We start from the raw sequence: 22,503 nt of genomic DNA on the forward strand, positions 1-22,503 counted from the left end.
GTAGTTCTGACGGGCCTGGAACTCACTATGTAGAGCAGGCTGGGCTGGAACTCACAGCGCCCCAACTCCTCCTGCCCCCCTCCCGCCCCCGGAATGCTAGGATTAAAGGCATTCGCCACGCCGTCCAGCCTGTGGCTACTTTTAAGATGCACATCTCTGCTCAGCAAAGGTTAGGGAGCCTGCAAAGTGTTTAGGTGTTATGAAGCAAGCCTCTGTGCGCTGCAGCGCTTTCCCGCCCTACCCTACGTGAAACGCTAGAAGCCTGATGCGCCGGTCCATACAGAAAAGAAACAGCCAGCTAAAGGGGCGGGAGGGGCACGTGGATGAGGGGAGGAGCCCCGGCTGCTTGGTGACGTCACAGGCTCCCTCCCGTGAGCCCTCGCGCCGAGCGTTCCCGCGATCTTCAGGGCAGGGGTTTGGCTCGTCATGGCTGCTTGCGGGTCGCAGGCGTCTGCCTCCGTGAGTGCTGTTTGTGGGATTCTCGTGAGATTTTCTGTCTTGTTTTTCCTTCTTATTCCAGATCTTTCTTCCTGTACTCCTTCCACCCACTGTCTGTGGTCGCGGACCGGGGAGCAGGGGCTTTTCACGCCGTTTGTTCCGCTGCGGACTGAGCCTGGAACACGTCTCCGCCTACCTTTTTTTTTTTGTCTTGGTTTTTTTGAGACAGGGTTTCTCTGTGTAGCTTTTGCTATCCTGGACTCACTTTGTAGACCAGGCTGGCCTCGAACTCACAGCGATCCGCCTGCCTCTGCCTCCCGAGTGCTGGGATTACAGGCGTGCGCCACCACGCCCGGCTCCGCCTACTCGGTGGGAGACGAGCTAACTGGCTGTGGGGTTGTGAGGCTACAGGAGCCCCCTGACGTAGCTGGGTGGGAAAGGAGAACCGCCCCAGTCCTGGGGTGCGTGCAGGAGTTAGCTAGGCGGCAGAGCCCCTGTTAATATTAAGGCAAGAGGAGTTAGAGCAGGTGTCTTCCGAAACTAAAATTCCACTGGGCACGGGTGGAGGCGTCAGAAGAAATGGATAACTGGCTTGTCTCCCTGGCAACGAGTTCTTGGTGGTGGTTGGTGGTGGGTTTAAAGACAGGGTTATGTTAACATCGCGTAAGCTGCTTGCTGGTGTAATTCACTAGCCTAAGAGCCTGGCCGAGCTTCGGCCACCCGCGCGCCGTGCAGTCGCAGCATTACTATGCCTCACACTTACTGGTCCTGTTTGGACAGAGGAATGGTTGGATGAGATTAAGGGTTTTACTTTACTGAAGGCGTTGAGCTGAAAGACCACGGTTGAAATGCAGAGGCAACGGTGGCTTCATCCGTGGCAGCAGTGTTGGGGACACCAGAGGTGTAAAAAGAAGAGAAAGAAAAGAGGGCCAGGCATGGTGGCGTGTGACCTCCGTGAATTCGAGGCCAGTCTATGTAGTGAGTTCTGTGACAGTTACGTGACAGCCAGGCCTATGTAGAGAAACTCTGTCTCAGAGAACAAACAAACCAAAAAAGGAGCAAGGCATTAGCCTCTAGTGGATTGGATGCTGTGAAAGGGGGCGACTAGTTAAGTAGTCAGGGACACGAGCCAGCACAGCTAGCTGTCTGCTCCGCGCTGTCAGTGAACATTGCTTTGGCACTGTGGCTGTGAAGAGGGCGTCTACGCTCCTTGGCCAGGTAGAGTGAGTCATAGGATCAGCACTCAGAACAGAGAAATCATCTAGAAGCCAGGCTTGGTGGCGCCTGCCTTGGTAGATGCTGTTTTTTTAAACATATTTTTTTTGGGGGGGGCTTTAAGCCTCTCCCCCTTTCCAATCCCCCAACCCTAGGTAGGAGAGAAAGAAGATTTGAAGCGAAAGATAATGTAGACCTCTTTAGACTTAATTCTGGCTGGTTAGGGTCGTTGGGATATTTAGCAGTCGGCAACAGCAAACATCGGAGGATGTGTAAGCAGCCTCTTCCTTCTCTGGCCGCCTCCTCTAAACCCTCACACTTCTGTCTGTCTGTCTGTCTGTCTCGTCTCCCCTCCCCTCTGGTATTGTACTCTCCCAGAGACCTCAAAATTCCACTAACTCCAGCTGGCATAGACCATGCCCCAAACTAGGCAGCTGTCAGCTGTCCCATGTCCCACACTTGGGATTAAAACCAAAACATGTTTACATAACATAACTGAGTTTTTAAAGAAACCAAAACTTCCCACTACACACCTGTAATCCCAGCACTCAGGGAGGCAGAGGCAAGTGGATCTCTGCAAGTTCGAGGCCAGCCTGGTCTACAGAGTGAGTCCAGGACAGCCAAGGCTACACAGAGAAACCCTGTCTCAGAAAAACCAAAACCAAACCAAAACAACACCTGTCCCCCCCCCCCAAAAAAAAAGCTCATCTAGAATAAATGTCTCAGAGCAACAGTCTTCTGTCAAAGGCGGTTCATGGTAAGCAAGGCAGCCAGGTGTGGCAGTACAAGCCTTTGGCCCCAGCAGTTGAGAGGCAGAGGTAGGCCTAGTATACAGGGCAGCAGGGCTACATAGCAAGACCCTGTTTAGAAACCAACAACAAAAAAGGTAGGCAGTCCAAGGATGGGAGGGTAGAGCGTATAGCGTTAAGCTTACGTTATACACAGTGAATCGAGACGTTCGTTATTCAAAACAGACCACTGCTTCATTGATTCAATAAGTGTCCTTGTTTGGTCTTTCTGCCTTGAACAAACCACAGCGGAAACCAAGGTCTTCCCTGTGTAACAGACTGTCCTCAGACCTCAGCATGCAGCCCAGGCTGGCCTTGATTTTGATAGCCTTGTTCAGGCTCTAGTGCTGGGATTAGAGAGGACCCCCCCCTCCCCGTCTTATTGGAGTTACACCCAACCCAGCCACAGGAGACTGAATTCAGAGCCCCATGCATGCTGCTTAAGTGCTCTACCACTGAACCACATCCCCCAGCATGTGTGTGTGTGTCTTCTGTATGTGTATGTGTGTGGGCATATGTGCTACAGCTAACATGTAGAGTTCAGAGGACAATTTTGTGGAGTCCTTTCTGTTTTCACCTTTATGTGGGTTCCAGAGATTGAACTCAGGTAATCAGGGCTGCCCGGCAAGTGTCTTTACCTGCTAAGCCATCTCACTGGCCTGATGATGATGATTATGTTCTTTTTTGTTTGTTTTTCAAGACAGGGTTTCTCTGTGTGGCCTTCGCTGTCCTGGACTCTCTTTGTAGACCAGGCTGGCTGGAGCACACAGCGGTCCACCTGCCTCTGCCTCCCGAGTGCTGGGATTAGAGGTGTGCACCAACACGCCCGGTTCTGTGAGTTTGAGGCCAGCCTGGTCTATAAGGCGAGTCCAGGACGGCCAAGCCTACACAGAGAAAGCCTGTCTCCAAAAACAAACAAAGAAAGTGTGTCTATGCCTGTAGTACCAGCATTTAGGAGGCAGAATTAGGGGGATGTATGGGTTTAAGGCAAGTTTGGTCTATATAGGGGGTTATAGGCCAACCAGAGTGAAGTAGCAAGACCCTGTGTCTCAGAAGGGCGAGGGGGGCGGCTGGAGAGATGGCCCAGTGGCTAAGGGTACTGGCTGTTTTCCGAGGACCCAGCTTTAGTTCCCAGCACCCATATGGCTTACACCTGTCCTTAACTCCAGTTCTAGGAGTTGGGATGGGTACTGCATATACAGGCAGGCAAAATGTCTATCCATATAAATATTGTTTTAAAAAGTAAGTAAATTAGCCTTTGCCTGTGGCCTTTACTGCCTTCTAACAGTGCTGGGATTAAAGGTGTGTGCCACCACCACCACCTGGTGCTTTAAATTTTTTTCGTGTGGGCTGGAGAGATGGCTCAGAAGTTAAGAGCACTGGCTGCTCTTCCAAAGGTCCTGAGTTCAATTCCCAGCAACTACAAAGTGGCTCACAGCCATCTGTAATGTGATCTGGTGCCCTCTTCTGGCCTGCAGGTGTGCACACAGGCAGAGTACTGTATTTTTTAAAAAGCATAGGCTATCCTGGAACTTTAGATGCTTGTGAGCTACCATGTATGTGGTGCTGGGAACTGGCCTGAGTCCTGTGTAAGAACAAGTGTCCGTCACCACTGCCATCTCACTAGCCTGGTACTGTGTGTACTGCGTGTATGTGTTGGTTTTTTTCCCTTTTGAGACAGAATCTTGCTGTGTCTCCTGGTGTCACACTGAAGATGCTCCTGATTCAGTCTCCTCAGTGTTGATTCACATGTTGTGTCCTTTTTATGAACAATTTTTAAAGGATTTTATACTTATTTTTGGTTTTCTGAGACAGGGTTTCTCAGTGTAGCCCTGGCTGGCCTGGGACTTGCTCAGTAGACCAGGCTGTCCTAGAACTCAGAGATCTGTTGCCTCTGCCTCTCTGAGTGCTGGGACTAAAGTTGTGGATAAGTTTTTCCTCATTTTTAATTTTCAGCATGCTGACTTAGAACCAGACTTGATATCAGATGAGATAAGTCTAACCACGGGCCAGTGCTGTGCTGTAGACATGTGTACAAGGCACTGTGGAAGCTCCATGGTCAGAGCGGCAGGTGACCTGGGATGGCCAGAGAGAGGCTGAAAAAGCAATCTGTGTGTTTCTTTTTCTTTTCTTAAAAATAAATAAATAAATAAATAAATAAATAAATAAAAGTATGGTTATTTTGCCTGCATGTCTTTATACCATGTGCCTGCAGTGTCCAGAGGGGCCAGAAGAGGGCGCCAGGCCACCTGGCCTGGAGTTACAGATAGTTGTGGGAATTGAACTTGGCAGCTGAGCCTTCTCTCAGGGCCCCCAGGAGTCTGTATGTCAGTGAGCAGGTTAAGGGTCAGTACAGGTTTGTTAAGGGGGCAGGATAAGAGCTAAGTGGCCACCTGCTTAGCCATGGCTGGACTCACCATGGCAAACACTCTTGGCCACGGAATTCTGCCTTCAGTCTCAGGCTAACTTTTAAAACTTCTTCTGGTTCTAACCAGTCAACCTTGTCTGGATTGACTGATGTATTGTGTCTTTTTGTTTTTTGTTTTTGTTTTGTTTTGTTTTGTTGGTTTTTCGAGACAGGGTTTCTCTGTGTAGCCTTGGCCATCGTGGACTCACTTTGTAGACCAGGCTGGCCTCGAACTCACAGTGATCCGCCTGCCTCTGCCTCCCGAGTGCTGGGATTAAAGGTGCGTGCCACCACGCCCGGCTCTTTGTTTTTTTTTTTTTTTTTAATCCTCCAAAAACCCTTTGGTGGGCAGCATAGTTGTGAAGGTGCTGTAACTAGATTCGCTTTCCTTAGGAGCGAGCCTGGCTTGAGGCTGCCCAGACCTTCATCCACGAGACCCTTTGTCCAGCCGGCAGAGAACCTAGTCACGAGTTGACACAGGCGGTGATTGATTGTGTGAAGAAGACATGGCTGTCCCAGGGGGAGAACCAGGATTTTACACTGCCCCTGAGCTACAGGTAGGATGAGGTGGGGCTTGGCGGGTGGTTGAATTTAGGGTTGGGGAGGAAGTAAGAATGTGTGGGAAAGGTGATCTGAACACACCCTCTTCTTGAGAATTTTCCTGTTTGTTTTTGTTGTGTTTTGGTTTGATTTCTGAGACAGTTTCTCTGTGTAGCCTTGGCTGTCCTGTGCTCACTTTCGTAGACCAGGCTGGCCTCGAACTCACAGCAATCCACCTGCCTCTGCTTCCTGAGTGCTGGGATTAAAGGTGTGCGCCACCACATCAGGCTGAGACGGTACTCCTAGGTGCTGAGCCATTGCTTCAGCCCGTTTGTGGAATCTTTAGTGTTCACACATGCTTCCTCAGGCTGCTCCTGCAGTCGGCTTCGTGTCTCTTGGTCTCTGGTTGTAGAGCTGTTTATCATAGACTTTCTTCCTGTTTCCCTTAAGGGCGTTCGTTGCCCAACCTTGGATCCAGAGCTCGTCCTTCATGTCATAGGCTCCTCTTCAGTCAAGCACCACCTGATCCATGCTTTCCTTCAGCCCCACCTTAGGCTCTGCGGGGTCCGTCACGGTTTAGAGTTTTCTTAGACGTAACTGATTTGCAGAACTGCTTTCTTCACTCTGCAGCTTCGTCTCAGTACAGCGTCTCAAGAGCCACCAGCGCCTCCCGTGCTGCAGCCACTTGTCCTGGAGCGGTGCTGCTCACCAGGCTTGGTCCCCAGGAGCCGGGCCAGGGGCCAGGGGCCTGCCCCGGGAGCAGCTGTTACTTTTAGGGACACTAATAGACCTATGGGGAGATTTGGACCACGAGTGCAGGAATGGAAGCCTGTATGTGAGAGATAACACTGGAACCTTGGGCTGCGAGGTGAGCAGACATGGGGACCATGGCTCTGCTGTGAGCAGGGCCGGGAGATGAGGTGCTAAGGTCCTGGCTAACCTGTGGCTTTGATCTTTTCCAGCTTATCGATCTAGAGCTTTCTTGGTTGGGCCATCTCTTCCTGTTCCCCAGTTGGAGTTACCTCCCTCCTGCCAGGAGGACTTCCATGGGGGAAGGGCACTTGGAGCTGTGGGGTACACCTGTGCCAGTATTTCCTTTGTCTGTCAGTCCTGACCCTCCCATGCCAATCCCTGTCCTCTACCCAGAAAAGGCATCTCACATGCTCAGATACAGGTAATTCTCTCCTCTTATGAAGGAAAGGAACACGGTGAAATTAGGAGGTGGGTGGGACTTCCACTGAGAAAAGACATTTTGATAGTAATATGGATGAGAGTGGGAAAAAGAAAGCTCTGAACTGACTGTGGCTCACCTCTATAGCCCAGCGTCAGGACATTAGGACACCTGACACAGGAGGGCTCTGTAGGCCCCATAGTCAGTCCAGGTTAGTGGGGGAGACCATTCCCTGCCTCCCCCTCTCTTTCTCTTTCTCTCTCTCTCTCTCTCTCTCTCTCTCTCTCTCTCTCTCTCTCTCTCTCACCCCCCACCTCTCCTCTCTTTGGTTTGTTTTTTTGAGACAAGATTTCTCTGTGCAGGCTTGGATGTGGAGCTTGCTCTGTAGACCAGGCTAGCCTCAAACTCATAGAGATCACCTACCTCTGCTTCCTGAGTGTTGGGATTAAAGGCATATCCACCACTACGCCTGGCTTTTTTTTTTTTTTAATCTTTAAAACATGGCTTTTTTGTCTAGTAGACCAAGCTGCCTTCAAACTCAAACATTCACCTGTCTCTGCCTCCCAAGTGCTGGGATTAAGAGTACGCAACACCATGCCCAGCTTGATAATTTTTTTATTTTTTTCGAGACAGGGTTTCTCTGTGTGGCCTTGGCTGTCCCGGACTCACTTTGTAGACCAGGCTGGCCTTGAACTCACAGAGATCCACCCGCCTCTGCCTCCCTGAGTGCTGGGATTAAAGGCACACGACACCACCGCCCCAGCCCACACTGGCTTTTAAAAGTTGGTTCTAGGACTAGAACTTGTGCTTAGAAGTCAGACAGGTGCTGTCTCCCCGCTCCTCACGAGGGTTCTTTGTGTGTCTATGAACCTCCCATCTCAGCACACAGATGCACGGAGGTCACAGAATAGCCCAGGGACATGGTTCTCTCTCTCCGTGCTTCTGAGGGACCAAGTCTAGTCCTTGGCTGAATGCACCCTTCCCGTCAGAGCCGCCTCTGACTCTAAGGCACTATGCCTTGTCTGAGGGCGGGAGGGGTTGGAGCAGTTCCAGACAATAGCTGTGAATTATGGGCATTTTACATTACATTACATTGCATTTACATTACATTCACATTGCCATGGAGTTGTTCTTCACAGTGGGAGGGAAGACTTACATAGAGGAAAGGAAAGAAATGAAAAGGGCTTATTATTTCTTTAGAAAGAAAGGAAAGCTAAAGGAGCCAAATGTGGCTGGAACCCTGGTCCGTCTGAGTGCCCTGGTGGTAACTCAGGACAAGCGGTACTTCATCATGACGCTTGCGGAATCACCCCAGGCTGAGGACCAGGCTGACGGCCAGGTGTCCATCATCGTACAGGTGAGGCCTAGGGGAGAGTGCGGCGTCGGGAGTGGGAGGGATATTAGAAGGTGAAAGTGGAAACTGAGGGAGGAGCAGCCTGAAGGAAGGACAACAGGGAGCGCTGAGGAAATGGTCAGTTAGTAAAGGGCTCCTGTAGGCCCGAGGAGCTGAGTGTGACCCTCAGGTAAGTAGCTGGGCACAGTGGCATGGCCTATAACCCCAGGGACCCCAAAATGTGAAGTAGAGATGGCCAGAGTGCTGGACCCTGCTGCCCAGCTAGCTGAGTCTTTTTGTGGAAGTTCCAGGCCAGTGAGAGATCCTGTCTCAAAAGGTAGACGAGCTCCTGAGAAGTAACGCCTGAGATTGCTTTTGCCGTCCACATGAGTGGGAGCATCTGCCCACGTGTGTACCTGCACACGCGCACACACACACACACACACACATACCAAAAAAAAAAAAAACATGCACACACACACACACACACACAGATGGATGCTGGCTGTGGTGGCTCATGTTTTTAACCCTTACACTTGAGAGGCAGAGGCAGGCAGATCTCTGAGTTCAAGGTCAGCTTGGTCTACAGAGTGAGTTCCAGGACAGCCAGGGCTACACAGAGAAAACCTTGTCTCAAAACACCCAAAAGCAAAGGAAAAGAAAAATAAAGAAAATGTGCTCAGGTGGTGGCACACACCTTTAATCCCAGCATTCAGGAGGCAGAGGCAGGTGGATCACTGTGAGTTTGAGGCCAGCCTGGTCTACAAAGTGAGTCCAGGACAGCCAAGGCTACACAGAGAAACCCTGTCTCGAAAAAACCAAAAAAAAAAAAAAAAAAAAAGAAAGAAAGAAAGAAAGAAAAAAAACATGATTTTCTTTTCTTTCTTTCTTTCTTTTTTTTTAAAGGTTTTTCAAGACAGGGTTTCTCTGAATAATGGCCCTGGCTGTCCTGGACTCACTTTGTAGACCAGGCTGGCCTCAAACCCACAGAGATCCACCTGCCTCTGCCTCCCGAATGCTGGGGTTAAAGCTGTGTGCCACCACACCTGGCTGAACATGATTTTCTTGATGGAATGCTTATCAGTTTTGAAGGAAACTTTAGGAATAGTTTGTATCTTTATGAAAGGGTTAAGAAATATGAGGCAGCTGGGCATGGTGGTGCTAGGCTTTAACCCCAGCACTTGGGATGCAGAGGCAGGAGGATCACTGTGAGTTCAAGGCCAGCTTGGTCTATAAAGTGAGTCCAAGACAGCCAAGGCTACTCAGAGAAACCCTGTCTCGAAAAACCAAGGGGGGGGGGGAGGAAGAAAGAAAAAGAAAAGAAAAAAAGAAAAAGAAAAACAAACAAACAAACAAAAAAATAAGAGTCCACCGCTAGTTTTGGCTACATGATGAGCCTGGACTGTGTGAGACCTTGTCTGAAAACAAAGCAAAACAGTAACAAAAAACCCAGTCACACAACAGAAGATAAAGAGTGGAGGAGAGTCATGAGGGCTTTGGAGTCAAGCCGGAAGGGCCTTTGGCAGGAGAGCAGCACTGTGGTCAGGGCCGAGGGTCTCATGTTAATGTCACCTCCCTCTGCCGAAGCCAGGTCCCTGCCCAGATGGCGTGGTACCGAGTCCTCCGGCCTGGCAGGTCCTATGTGCTGACAGCATTGCGGATAACCAAGATCCGGGGTCACCACTGCAATATTTGGGGAACCATTCCATTTTCGACTCTGATGCCACTGAAACCAGGTACCGTGCAAGAGTTGGACATATCGTTCTCAGAAGATGACCTTAAACCACTGCCGCAGCCTGCCAACGACAGCAGGCGCCAAGAGGGTCGCGTTAGGGAGTCCAAAGTCTTACACTATTCGGTGAGTGAAAGGAACTGATCTTAGAGTTATGGCTCAGGAAATGTGAGCCTCCAAAGCAGGAGGAAACAGTAGCCAACTCAACTTCCGCCCCGCAGGGGACAGTGACGGACGTGTTGAATGAAGCTGCGGGCCTCTATGTTCTAGATGGGCAGCTGGTCCTCTGCCTTGCGCACCAGCAGACCCATGGCCTCTGGCGGGTGATTCGACCAGGGGTCTGTCTCGAGGTATGTCACATGAGGCCTGGAGACGAGAGACCCTCAGTTCCTGGGAGGTGACGGGTGAGCTCACAGAGTTTTCATCGGAAGGGAGGTGCACCATTGGGGCACGTGGGTTCTCCTGGATCCAAGCTGTGGAGACAGCAGTCACCTCTGCGTGACCTTAAGAGACTTCTGCTCTTGTTTTAGGTTTGGTTTTGTTTTTTTCTCAAGACAAGGTTTCTCTGTGTAGCCTTGGCTGTCCTGGACTCACTCTGTAGACCACCTGCCTCTGCCTCCCAAGTGCTGGGATTAAAGGTGTGCGCCACCTCACCCAGCTACAGCACATTTGTTTTTTTTTAACTTTTCCTCTTTATGTGTGTGTGTATGTATGTGTGAGGTGGGGTGTTCCTGCAGAGGCCAGGCAGGGGAGACATCAGATCCCTGGAGTGGAAATGTGGTAGTTGTGAACCACCCTAGTGGGTAGGAGAACTGAACATGGGTCCTTTGCAGGAATAGTACTTTCTCTAACTGCTGAGCCATCTCTCTAGCCCTTAGGTAGTGTTTTCTTCCTTTCTTTCTATCTTTTTTTTTTTTTTTTTTTCCTTTGTTTTGAGACAGGGTCTCACTATGTAGGCCTGGCTGGTCTGAAACTTGCTATGTAAAACAAGCTGGCCTGACCCCCACAGAGAAACGCCTGCCTCTGCCTCTGGATTGCTATAATTATAGCTGTTTGCTTTTTCTTTTTTAGGTCTCAGTAGCTCAGGCTGGCCTCAAGTCTCCACGTAGCCAAAGATGGCTTTTTATCTTCTAACTCTCCTGCCTCTGCCTCCCCAGTGCTGGGATGTTGGGCATGCACTGCACGCTGCTTACCTCTGCTTCTCTGTTCTCCTGCAGCTCCGAGATGTTCACCTCCTCCAGCCAGAGGGTGGAGGAGCGGCCAGGCCTGTGCTAGCAGTCTGTCTCCGGGGCAGCATTCTGCTTCAAAGCTTTTCTTGTCTTAAGCCTGAGACTTTGCCGTCCTACAAAGTTAATGGCACCTCCTTGTATGAGCAGCTTGTGTGGGAATGTCACTTAGGACTCCCCTCGTACTTACGGGCTACCAAGGCCCTGGAGGAGCTGGCCTGCAAGTGAGAAGGGTGGAGACTGGGGGTCTAGGGTGGAAACTGAGGGTCTGGGGTGGAGACTGGGGGTCTAGGGTGGAGACTGGGGGTCTAGGGTGGAGACTGGGGGTTTAGGGTGGAGACTGGGGGTCTAGGGTGGGAGGGGGCTGGGAGGATGATACTTTGAGGGGGAAGCAGGATCCTGGAAGGGACAAACCTTCGGGCAATGACGGTGCTGCTTTCCCTGGCCAAGGCTGTGTCCCCATGTGTTGAGACATCACCAGTTCCTGAGGCACTCCTCTCCTGGGAACCCCAGCTTGGCACTGCAGCTCCTGCCGCCCTCCTGGGATGTTGTCATTCAGCATGGTGGCCGCATTCGGAATGCGTTCAGGGAGGTCCTAGAAGAGCCACACAGCTGTCCCCATCAGAAAGTGAGGACACGGTGGGGGGGGCGTGGGGGCTTAGCAACAGAGTTAATGTCTGAGGACGCCTGAGCTGGGCAGCCCGTGACCGTCACTTCCTCCTCACAGTACGCTCCGCTGCAGACACCCTGCTCCTTCCCTACTCTGCGTGCCCTGGAGGAGGAAGGGCAGCGCAGGGCTTGGGCTTCCTTTGACCCAAAGGCCCTTCTGCCTCTCCCAGAAGCTGCTCACCTGACCAGCTGCCAACTGAACCGCCATCTAGCCTGGTCCTGGCTCTGTGTGCCATCCTGTGTGTTCCAGCCAGCCCAGGTGAGGGGATTCGTGATGGCTCAGGGGACTTCTTTTTTGCTATCCTCTTTGCCACTACCGTGGTCAGATCACTTGGTGTTTTGCTGTTGTTTGGTGTTTGCCACTTGGCTCTGCTGGCTTTCTCATTAAGACTGCTGTGTCTGTTCTTATCCCTCACCAATCTGTCCTTTTTTTTTTTTTTTTTTTTTTTTTTTGGTTTTTTGAGACAGGGTTTCTCTGTGTAGCCTTGGCCATCATGGACTCGCTTTGTAGACCAGGCTGGCCTCGAACTCACAGCGATCCGCCTGTCTCTGCCTCCCGAGTGCTGGGATTAACGGCGTGTGCCACCACGCCCGGCTTTAATCTGTCTTTTTTATAGCAGCGAGGAAGAGTGGACTGAATCGTAGCTTGGGTCAGGTGTGGCGGTGCACGCCTTTAATCCTAGTACTGAGGAGGGGAGAGATGAGTGGATATCTTTGAGTTAGGCCAGCCTGGGCTACATAGTGAGACTCTGTCTCAGATGAGGGAGACGGCAGCAACAACAGAGACCGCACTGGGTGTGGTGGCCGCCTGGCTCAGGCTACACGGGTTACACAGTGTCGTACGAGCCAGAGTTACACAGTGAAACAGATCAGGAGGCGGAGGCAGGTGGGTCACTGTGAGTTCGATCGAGGCCAGCCTGGTCCACAAAGCAAGTCCAGGACAGTCAGAGAAACCCTGTCTTGATAAACCAAAAACCAAACCCAAAACACCCCAAAAACAGAGTCAGTGAGAGGCTGAGATGGCCACGTAAAGGTTCCTGGTGTCAGGATTGGTGGCCTGACTTTCACCCCCAGAGTCTACATATCTGCACGGTGAGAGACGAGAACTGCCCCCCTCAGGTTGTCCTCTGACCTCCATATAAGTGAGGTAACACCCCCCCAATAAAATAAACCCTAGAACTACAGCTAGGAATATAGAATTCTGGTGGGTTTTGCTTTGCTTTGTTTTTGTTATTCCCTTCTTTTTTTTTCCCTGAGGCAGTCTTGCTATATAGCCCAGGCTAGCCTTGAACTCTCAGAGGCCTTCCTACCTCAGCCTCCTGGTTACTGGGCCTATACCACCATGCTCGGTTGAACAATTTAGTTCTTTCTCTACATGTGTAAATACTTGTCTTTCTTTTTTTTTTTTTTTTTGGTTTTTTTCAAGACAGGGTTTCTCTGTGTAGCCTTGGCTGTCCTGGACTCACTTTGTAGACCAGGCTGGCCTCGAACTCACAGCGATCCGCCTGCCTCTGCCTTCCGAGTGCTGGGATTAAAGGCGTGCGCCACCACGCCCGGCTAATACTTGTCTTTCTTACTGCTAATGTTTAAAACAGCATATGACAATGCCAAGCGTGGTGGTGCACACTTTTAATCCCAGCACTCAGGAGGCAGAGACAGGAGGATCACTGTGAGTTCGAGGCCAGCCTGGTCTACAAAGTGAGTCCAGGACAGCCAAGGCTACACAGAGAAACCTTGTCTTGAAAAACCAAAAACCAAAGAACCCCCAGAACAGCACATGACATATGTTAGATGCTCAATGGAGTTGTAATTTATTTTTATTTTGAGGCAGGATCTCACTGTGAACCCTGGCTGGCCTGGAACTCATTATAGGCAGCCTCAAATGTGGAACAGTCCTGCTTCTGCCTTCCACGTGCTGGCCTTACACCCAGCCATTCGTTTTGGTTTGGTTTGGTTTGGTTTTTCAAGACAGAGTTTCTCTGTGTGACTGTGGCTGTCCTAGAGTTCACTCTAAACCGGGCTGGTTTCAGACTCACAGATCCACCTGCCTCCGCCTCCCAAGTTCTGGGATTAAAGGCATGCACCACCACGCCCGGCTTCCTTGCTGTTTTTTAAACATATTTAACAGCTTGGCCTTTATTTTCCTGCAGGTTTTACTTGGGGTGCTGGTAGCTTCATCTCGTACAGGCTGTCTGCAGCTCCGGGACCTCACAGCTTCATTACCCTGTATGCCCTTGACTGAGCATTCACAGCCCGTCACTGACCCGAAGCTCATAGGTGCGAAACTGAGAGATAGCAAGGTGATGGCAGTAGGAGGTGGAGTCCTCAGAGTGTAGGGAGCCGGGAGGGAGCATCATCTGTTGGGGTTTGTGACTGATGCTGGCAGCAGTGTGGAAAAGTTTGAGAGACTGGTATTGATGGAGAGAAGAGGGGCCAGAACTACAACTCCCAGCATTCATCTGTCCTACACCTACGCAGCTCTCAAACATTTACCCTCCTGTTTCATACGTTCATAATTTGGAAGAACACTGGTCTTATTTGACTTGTTGAATTCATAAAGAGGAGCCTGGCAGGTGGCACATGCTTTAATCCCAGCAGAGGCAGGTGGATCTCTAGGAGTCCAAAGTCAGCGTGCCCTACAAAGCAAGTTCCAGGACAGCTAGAGCTATGTAATAGACAGACCTGGTCTCAAAAACCAAGCAAAGAGGGAAACCCCAGAGAGGAAAGTTTGTTAGATTCAGAGAAGAGCAAGTTACAGCTTTGGGGAAGAACACCAAAGGCTTTTTAGCCTATGGGGCGGGGGCTGGGTTGTATGGGATGGTTTGTGCCTGGAGCGGTTGCACAGGGACTGGGCGGATCAGGTGTGGACCTTCACTTGAGAAGAGGGCAGTGAGTGGCCCTGGCCTGGGCTGGACACAGCTGCCAGGTGCTCCGCGTCTCCTTCCCCTCAGTTTTTACTCAAACAGTAAAAATCTCTTCATCTAGGCTGCCTGGTACGGGTAGAGAAATTCCAGATGGTGATAGAGAGAGAGGTCAGGAGCACCTTCCCTTCCTGGGAGGAGTTGGGTGTGGCGAGTTTCATCCAGAAGAAGCAAGCCAGGTAGGTCCCTGGAGTGATGCGTGTTCCCCTGGGTCTGCGGGGAAGGCAGACCCTGTGTGTGGGGATTCAGGATCCAAATCACGCACTTCCTCCCTCAGAAGACCCACCTCTCCCACAGAGTCTATGTCCAGTTCTACCTGGCTGATGCCCTGGTCCTGCCCGTGCCCAGACCTGCCTCTGATGCAGAACTGCCTCAGACAGACACCTCTAGCCCAGAGGGACCCTGTATGGCACAGAGCCGGCTCTTCCTGCTGTCCCACAAGGAGGCCCTCATGAAGCGTAATTGTTGTGTCTTTCCGAGAGGCACGTCACAGCCTCCAGAGCCCACCCTGAGTTTCCGTGCATCAGGAACTTGGCTTGGTGGCAAACAGAGGAAGGAAGGTTCTGGATGGGGCCCACCTGAGACTCTGGGAGTTGAAAACAAGGACCAGAAGGTAAACTGACACGCCAGGGCCCCGAGAGGCTGGCCTTCCACACCCTGGATGCCACAGTGGGCTTCAGTGCCGGGGTGTCCTTCCTCACAGGCCTTCCTCCTCTTCCTCGGCTCTTCAGTTCGATGGTTTCCCTTCTTGTACCCACACCAAGTCTACCGACTCTTGGCTCCTGGCCCCGAGGTGAGTACGCCCCTCCCACGGATCAGAGATCTGGTTGGGTTGGAGTCGGGCAGGCGTGCCAGTGCTGGGCCCTCTATGTCTCCCAGAAGAGACTGAATTTAGGGCTGAGTCATCTGTCTGTTGGGATCTCACCCTGCACTAGGCTCCAGGAGGAAGTCAGCACTGTTAGACTTAGGGAGCTTCCTGGGTGCACCCAGAGGCAATTGTCTTCCTGTTTCCCAGCAGACACCACTGCTGTTCGAGGCAGAGCGCTCACCCAGCACTTCTCACCGTCCTCTGGAATTGGCTGACAACGTGTCGTGCCTCACTGTTCAAAAGGAATGGGCCCTGGAACTTGTCAGCTCTCAGGACATACCTAATGTCCCAGAGGTCTCCAAAGCACTGCCTGAGTCCTCGCTGACCCACCTTCTCAGTGACAGGTGACTGTCCTCCATGGCCTCTGGTCCTGCAGGCTGCCCTATGCTCTGTGCGCCACACATTTCTTCAGCGTGATTTACCCTGCAGAGGAGTGATGTCCCATTCTCTCCTCCCTCCCCATCCGCCCCGTATGTTGTTTGGTTTTGAGACAGGATCTTGTCCTCTGACTGGTCTTGAAGTTGTTAAGTGGCGGAAGATGACCTTTGATTCCTGTCTCTACCTCCTAAACCCTGTGTACCCTTTCACCCAGTTGAGCAAATGTTCTCACAGTGAAGGAAAAGCTTTGGCAGTAAAAGGAAACAAACATAAGAAATACAAGGAAGATGCAGAAATGTAGGCAAGGGCCCCTAGCGCGAGCGCAGGAGCACGGCATTTCATGCAAGGACAAGTGAAAACACTGTTCCTGTGTGAAGAAGGTTCTACTGGAGTGTGTGTGTGTGTGTGTGTGTGTGTGTGTGTGTGTTTATTTCTTTTTATTACCTATACAGTGCTTTGCCCACATGTACACCTGCATGCCAGAAGAAGGCATCAGATCTCATTATAAATGGTTGTGAGCCACTTTGAGGTGATCTGGGAATTGAACTCAGGACCTCTGAAAGAACAGGCAGTGCTCTTAACCTCTGAGCCATCTCTCCAGCCCTTGTTTGTAATTTTTATGAGACTCGTTTTTATTACTAAAAGTAAATGTAAGCCAGGCCTGATGGTACACACGTTTAATCCCAGCACTTGGGAGGCAGGGGCAGGCGGATCTCTTGAGTTTGAGACCAGCCTGCTCCACATAAGGAGCTTGGGACATCCAGGGCCAAATGGTAAGTCGCTGTCACCGAAAAGGAAATACTGAACATAGAGGCCTGGAGAGCCAGCTCCTTGGGTAAAGAACTGCCTATTCTTTTAGAAGATGTGGGTTCCATTCCCAGCACCTTCGTGGCAGCTCACTGTAACTCCAGTTCCAGGGGATGCAGCACCCCCTTGCGGCTCCTGCGGGTTGGTGCATGGACAGATGCCGGGGAAGCACCCACACACAGACGTGGAAGGAAGGCAGACTGTGTGTGGGGGGAGGTGGTGCATGCCTGTGATGGCAGCACGCTGTCTGGAGGGGAGACCGTTAGTTTAATGTAGATCTTGTCTTAAAAAACAAACAGAGGGAGCGTCTGTGATGTTTATGAGACTGATCTGTATTATTAGAAGGGAATGTGGGCTGGAGCTGGTTTTCAAGGTGGCGCACGCCTGTGATCCTGTGACCCCAGCACCGGGAACCAGGCAGATCCGAGTTCAAGGCCATCCTGGTCTACAGAGCGAGTTCTAGGGCAGCCAGGGCTACACAGAGAAGCCCTGTCTTAGGGAGGGGGTAGAGGGAGGGAGGGAGGAGGAGGAGGGAAGGCGAGGAAGAGAGGATGGACAGGAAGGCAGGAGGAAACAGAGCTACATGCTGGTCCTCATTTTGCTTGGGGACCTGAGGCAGGAGAATTGCTGAAGGTTGGAAGCCTGCCTGGGCTACAGAGCAAGGCCTCTTCTCAAAGGAGTAAAAAAAGAAGAATGGGGCTGGAGAGATGGCTCAGAGGTTAAGAGCATTGGCTGCTCTTCCAGAGGTCCTGAGTTCAAGTTCCAGCAACCACATGGTGGCTCACAACCATCTATAATGTGATCTAATGATCATTTCTGGTGGGCGGCATACATGTAGGCACAGCATTGTATATATAATAATAAATAAATAAATCTTAAAAAAAAAAGAATGATAGTCAAAATGAATATTTCCTAAAAATCTCCATCTTCAGGAGGGGGCATAAGGCTGTAAAATGGCGCACGCCTTTAATCCCAGCACTTGGGAGGCAGAGGCAGGTGGATCACTGTGAGTTCGAGGCCAGCCTGGTCTACAAAGTGAGTCCAGGACAGCCAAGGCTACACAGAGAAACCTTGTCTTGAAAAACAAAACAAAACAACAACAAAAGACTGTAAGTGATGGACTTGCTGAGACTAAGTACAAATGTGGGGGGTTTCTGGGCCTCTAGGAAGGTCTCAGTCTCCAATGTGGGGGTGGGGTGGGGGGGTTCTTTGTTATTCTAAAGTTAGGTAGGCTTTGACTCTCTACCTCAAGCTCATTTTTCTCAAATGTCCTTTTCTTTCTTTTTTTTTTTTTGAGACAGAGTTTGTAGACCAGGCTGGCCTCGAACTCAGCAGTCCACCTGCCTCCTGAGTGCGGGGATTAAAGGCGTGTGCTACCACGCCTGGTGGGTTTTCTTGGGTTTTTTTGTTTTTGTTTTTGTTTTTTTTTTTTAGACAGGGTTTCCTCTGTGTAGCCCTGATTGTCCTGGACTCTCTGTGTAAGTAAATCAGGCTGGCCTTGAACTCACAGAGATGCACCTGCTCCCAAATGCCTGGATTAAAGTCACGAGCTGCCACGACCAGCTAGTGTTTTCTAGGGCCTTGTATGTAGGGTTTAGCAGATAAGATAGCTCCTTTTCTGTCCTGGGAGCTCATCTCTCCCTTATATGTTTCCTCACATATTTTTCTCTCTCTTAGCTCCCCCAGTTCCTTGGTGTCTTTCTCTGCTGAGATTTTGTCACGGGTACTGTGTGAACCACCTCTGGCCCTTCGCCGGATAAAGCTTGGTAATGAGTGTCCTTTCCTCTGAGGAAAAGGTGTGAGTTGGAGGGGTGGGGCCCTGTAGTCCTGGCTGATGACTGGCCACCCTTCCCTCCCTCTGTAGGAGATGCTGGGGCTATTAAAAGCGGTGTGAAGCTCACAGTAGCCCTAGAAATGGATGGCTGGGAGTACCCCCCTCACCTGGACGTATACATCGAAGAGCCACACTTGCCTCCCCAAATAGGACTCCTTCCAGGAGCCCGAGTCCACTTTAGCCAGCTGGAGAAAAAGATTTCCAGGTGCAGGCCTCTGTCGAGGGCCATACCTTCTTCCATTATGGTGCCCTGCTGTGCACTCACCCCGCCCAACTGCCCCAAGACACCTTTGCTTTGCTTTACTGTTTTGGTTTATTTTAGGATAGGGTCTCACTACCTAGTCCCCGCTGTTCTGCAACTTCCTGTGTAGGTCAGGCTAGCCTCAAACACAGCCATCTTCCTGCCACAGCCTCCATCTCCCAAATGCTGGGGTTGCTATGCTCAGCTTTGCTGTGGCTTTGGTTGTCTGCAGTCATCTTCTGCAGAGCTGAGGGTATGACCCTGTGGGTAAGAGAGTTCGCCAAGCCTGTAAGGCATGATCGCGGTCTCCCCTCCTTCCCCAGCCTGACTGATTGCTGAGGCTTTTGGGGTTCCACTTGGGGTTTAATAATAAAGACACAGAGACAGCTGTATAGTATAAGCCTCTCATCCTGCTTGCTGGAGGCAGTCCCTCAGGTAGCCACCCTCCCGCGGCCTTACCACCTCTCGGCTCTCCCTCCCTGCTCTCTTCACTCTCAATGTTCTTTTACCTGCAGATCCCAGGTTGTTTACTGCTGTTTCCGGCCGTCCACTTCTGTGCAGGTCCTGAGCTTCCCCCGAGAGACCAAAGCCAGGTCAGTGTTGAGGCTAAGATATCTCAGTGTCCCACCTTCACACTGAAGCTTTACTCAATGTCTGGCTCGGGAACACAGGGGAGTGTTTTTATTCTTACTTTATTTTAGTCAGAAGGATTTCATATTTTCTAGATAGAAAAAAATGTCCAATATCTATCCAGTTACACACACACACACACACACACACACACACACACACACACACACACACACACACACACACACACACACACACACACACACAAAGGCTGAGGCTCTATGCTCTTAAAGGCCTTCCCATCTGCAATGCAGGTGTGTCAGTCTTGACTAATGTCTTGGTATTTGAGCCTGAGAAATAATTGACGGCTCTTGGCGATTAGGAACCAGAGTGTGTCCTCACCCCTGTGCGTGTTAAGACAGTTAGACTCTCCTCACTTTTAGGGCTCCTCTGCTTTGACTTAGGTTTTCTGAGATGGTTTCACTATGTCGCCCAAATAGCCTTTATTTTTATTTTTTGAGACAGACTTTCATTATGTCCTTGGCTGGCCTTGAACTCAGAGACACCCACCTGCCTCTGCCTCCTGAGGGCTGGATTAGGGGTGTGCACTTCCGTCCCTGGGTAACCTAAATCCCTGTGGTGGGGCTGTAGAGTGTTACTATGCCCAGCTTCTTTGGCTACTGCTTGACTGGTTCCTCTCTCTCTCCTCAGCACTCCCCTGCCCCACATCTACCTGGCTGAGCTTCTTCAAGGTGGCCGGGCTCCATTCCAGGCCACTGCCTCTTGCCATATTGTTTTTGTCCTGAGCCTTCAGATCCTGTGGGTGTGTGCCCACTGCACCAGCATCTGTCCCCAGGTACAGGGACAGGACAGGCGAGCTGGGTGTGAAGTGCCAGAGTGCTATCACGGGGTCAAAAAGACTTTCCCAACTGTGCTTTATTTATCCCAGGGGAAGTGCAGTCGTCAGGACCCCAGCTGCCCTGCTCAGAGGGCGGTAAGCCAGGCCAGCATCAGGTAGGCGCTTGTTGCACTGGTTACTTCCTAGTACACAGCTTCTGGAGTCTGCAGTAGCATGATTTTCATTTCATGAAAATTGCTTAATATTTTTTGACTAAGTGGAGTATGGTGGTGCACATCTGTAATCCAAACCCTGGGTAGAGAGGGTGGTGTTGAGTCAGGAGAACTGCTCAGTCTGAGGCCAGCCTGAACTACACAGTATCAGGCCAGCAGGGCTGCATAGCAAGATGCTGCCGAATTCTCCAACCACCCCCCCCAACCTCGCCTTTTTTTTTTTTTTTTTAATGGAGGTAAAAAGTGAGCTGGAGAATAGAAGCATGTGTCAAGAGGTCAGTTGAGTCTGGGGTTGTCTGTCTGTTTTGTGCTGGGAGTTTGGCTTCCCCTCCCCTAGGCTCCTGGTAGAAGATGGCACCGCGGAAGCCACGGTGACCTGTAGGAACCATCACGTGGCAACAGCACTAGGGCTGAGTCCCAGTCAGTGGTCGTCAGTCCTAGAGTGTGCACGAGGGCCAGGGAGAGTGGCCGTGCAGTTTACAGGGCCAGGAGTCCAGACAGAGGTGAGTAGGGCTCAGACTGGTGCCCAAGTGCTTGGAGTTTGGCTGATGGTTGGGAACTTGGGTTCTGATTACTTCTTTTTCCCTTTCTAGTCTCCAAGCACAAGCCATGAGCCCCTGGCTGGGCTCCTCTGGACACTTTGTTCCAGCCCCTTCGTCCTCCGGCCCGTTAAGCTTTCCTTTGCTCTTGAAAGGAGACCCTCTGATATTACCCCACCAGGTGCGCACGGGCGGACAGGTCCTAGAAAGGAGGGTGGGTGGGGCTGGATACGGGGTTTCTGGACTGGGGAGGAAAGGGGTAGACAGGCGCTACAGTCCCCCCCGCACAGCACGTTTGCTCTTGCTGCCTCAGAAGCGCCCCGGCTGCAGCAGTTCCAGTGTGGAGAGCTCCCTCTGCTGACCAAAGTGAACCCAAGGCTCCGACTGGTCTGCTTGTCTCTGCAGGAGCCCTAGCTCCCCAGCCCTCCAGAAGTTTCTGCTGCTTCCTCTTGACCCACACTGCTTAAGGTGACCTCACAGTGCTTCCAGGACTGCAGACACTGGAGCCACCAACTACAACCCTCCTGTGACGTCTAGTACTCTAGTGCCAGCCCACCTTGGCACACACTGTGAGAACTGCAAACCCCAGCCGTGGGGTTAGAGCCTCGGCACTCAGGTGGCCCCGCGGAGAGCCTGGGAAGCAGAACACAAAGCTTGCCTCTTCTGACCGCGCTGTGATAGGCCCTGTGGGCTGCAATAAACCTCTCTGAGGACTTTCTGACCTATGTTCACCTCTGAGTGCCGTACTAGACGCACTCCCTACTGGCTGGCCTGTCGTTCATCTAGACTTAAACTATTTGTTTAAGAGTGGAAGGTGGGAAGTGGTGTGGAGAGCTGGTGCGGCAGAGAGACGATGAAAACAAAACCCAGCCCTCCCTCTGCAGGAGAGTCACCGGGGAGCGGGGACCCTGTGGGCTCATCACGGCGGGCCAGAGTGGAGTTCATGTCAGGCAGGAGGGCCTACACGTGTTTGGAAATACAGGACAGCTGTCCTGTCCAGGTGAAGGGCCAAGCGGTAGGGAAAAACAAAACAAGGGCCGGGAGGCTGGGACACCTGTTCTTTGAGTCCCCCGGGGCCAGACCTAAGGCAGAGCCTTGGCGGACAGACCACAAAGTCCTCTTGAGCTGCTGCCACGCTGGGGAGGGGAGGACATAACTCCTCCAGGTCGGTTCACCCTGCTTCCTTTGCTCTGACGTCTTTCTCCAGTACAGAACAGACTTGAGGGTGTCTTTTTCCAGCCCCAAGCATGCAGCCGGCCGGTTAGCTCAGTTGGTTAGAGCGTGGTGCTAATAACGCCAAGGTCGCGGGTTCGATCCCCGTACGGGCCACAGCTACAGGTTTTTGTGGTTTAATATTTTTACATTGAGGGTTTAGTTCCTAGGACTGCTAGTTACGGAACGTATTGTTTGCAGTTTCTTTGAACCTCCTGGGACTTCTAATTGCAGAGCGTATCTTTTGTAGTTTCTTAAAACCTAAATTGCCAGCGGTCTTCAATTAGGAAGAAATACCCTCCCGAGTCTGGAACGCCGCTGCTGCGTCTTCCTTTCCTACCTGATTTTACTGGATACCAGAGACTTGGGGAGGATCGGAAAGGAGGCTTCAAGGATTCGCAGCGCCAAGCCAAAAACCCAATCCGACCCTGCCCGGCTCTGCCCTCGTGCTACCTTTGCCTTCCGCTTTCAGGACTAAAACGGAGATGGCGGAAGAAGAGCACGAAGAGTAACAAAGGCATAGGATTAAAGCAGCCACAAAGG

At 51.4% G+C, this 22,503-nt stretch overlaps 1 protein-coding gene and 1 non-coding gene across 2 annotated transcripts; both read left to right on the forward strand.

The window, feature by feature from the left end:
• The first annotated feature begins 328 nt into the window (after nt 1-328).
• Ctc1 (CST telomere replication complex component 1) lies at nt 329-21,511 on the forward strand. The gene is given in 23 exon segments (XM_051167857.1): nt 329-459; nt 5,242-5,405; nt 6,019-6,256; nt 6,351-6,562; nt 7,760-7,916; nt 9,484-9,750; nt 9,846-9,974; nt 10,842-11,074; nt 11,301-11,478; nt 11,578-11,778; nt 13,670-13,796; nt 14,505-14,619; nt 14,738-15,053; nt 15,144-15,233; nt 15,456-15,652; nt 18,171-18,259; nt 18,358-18,532; nt 19,084-19,161; nt 19,850-19,994; nt 20,088-20,152; nt 20,547-20,712; nt 20,803-20,929; nt 21,062-21,511. Coding segments are annotated over 23 exon segments (3,642 nt in total). The 5' UTR covers nt 329-426; the 3' UTR covers nt 21,202-21,511.
• A 492-nt stretch (nt 21,512-22,003) lies between these two features.
• On the forward strand, nt 22,004-22,077 carry Trnai-aau (transfer RNA isoleucine (anticodon AAU)). Its single transcript has one exon. It is a non-coding gene; the product is annotated as a tRNA-Ile (tRNA).
• The last annotated feature ends 426 nt before the right edge of the window (nt 22,078-22,503 follow it).

The sequence above is a fragment of the Acomys russatus genome, chromosome 25 (assembly GCF_903995435.1).
Source record: "Acomys russatus chromosome 25, mAcoRus1.1, whole genome shotgun sequence".
NCBI classification, from domain to species: domain Eukaryota; kingdom Metazoa; phylum Chordata; class Mammalia; order Rodentia; family Muridae; genus Acomys; species Acomys russatus.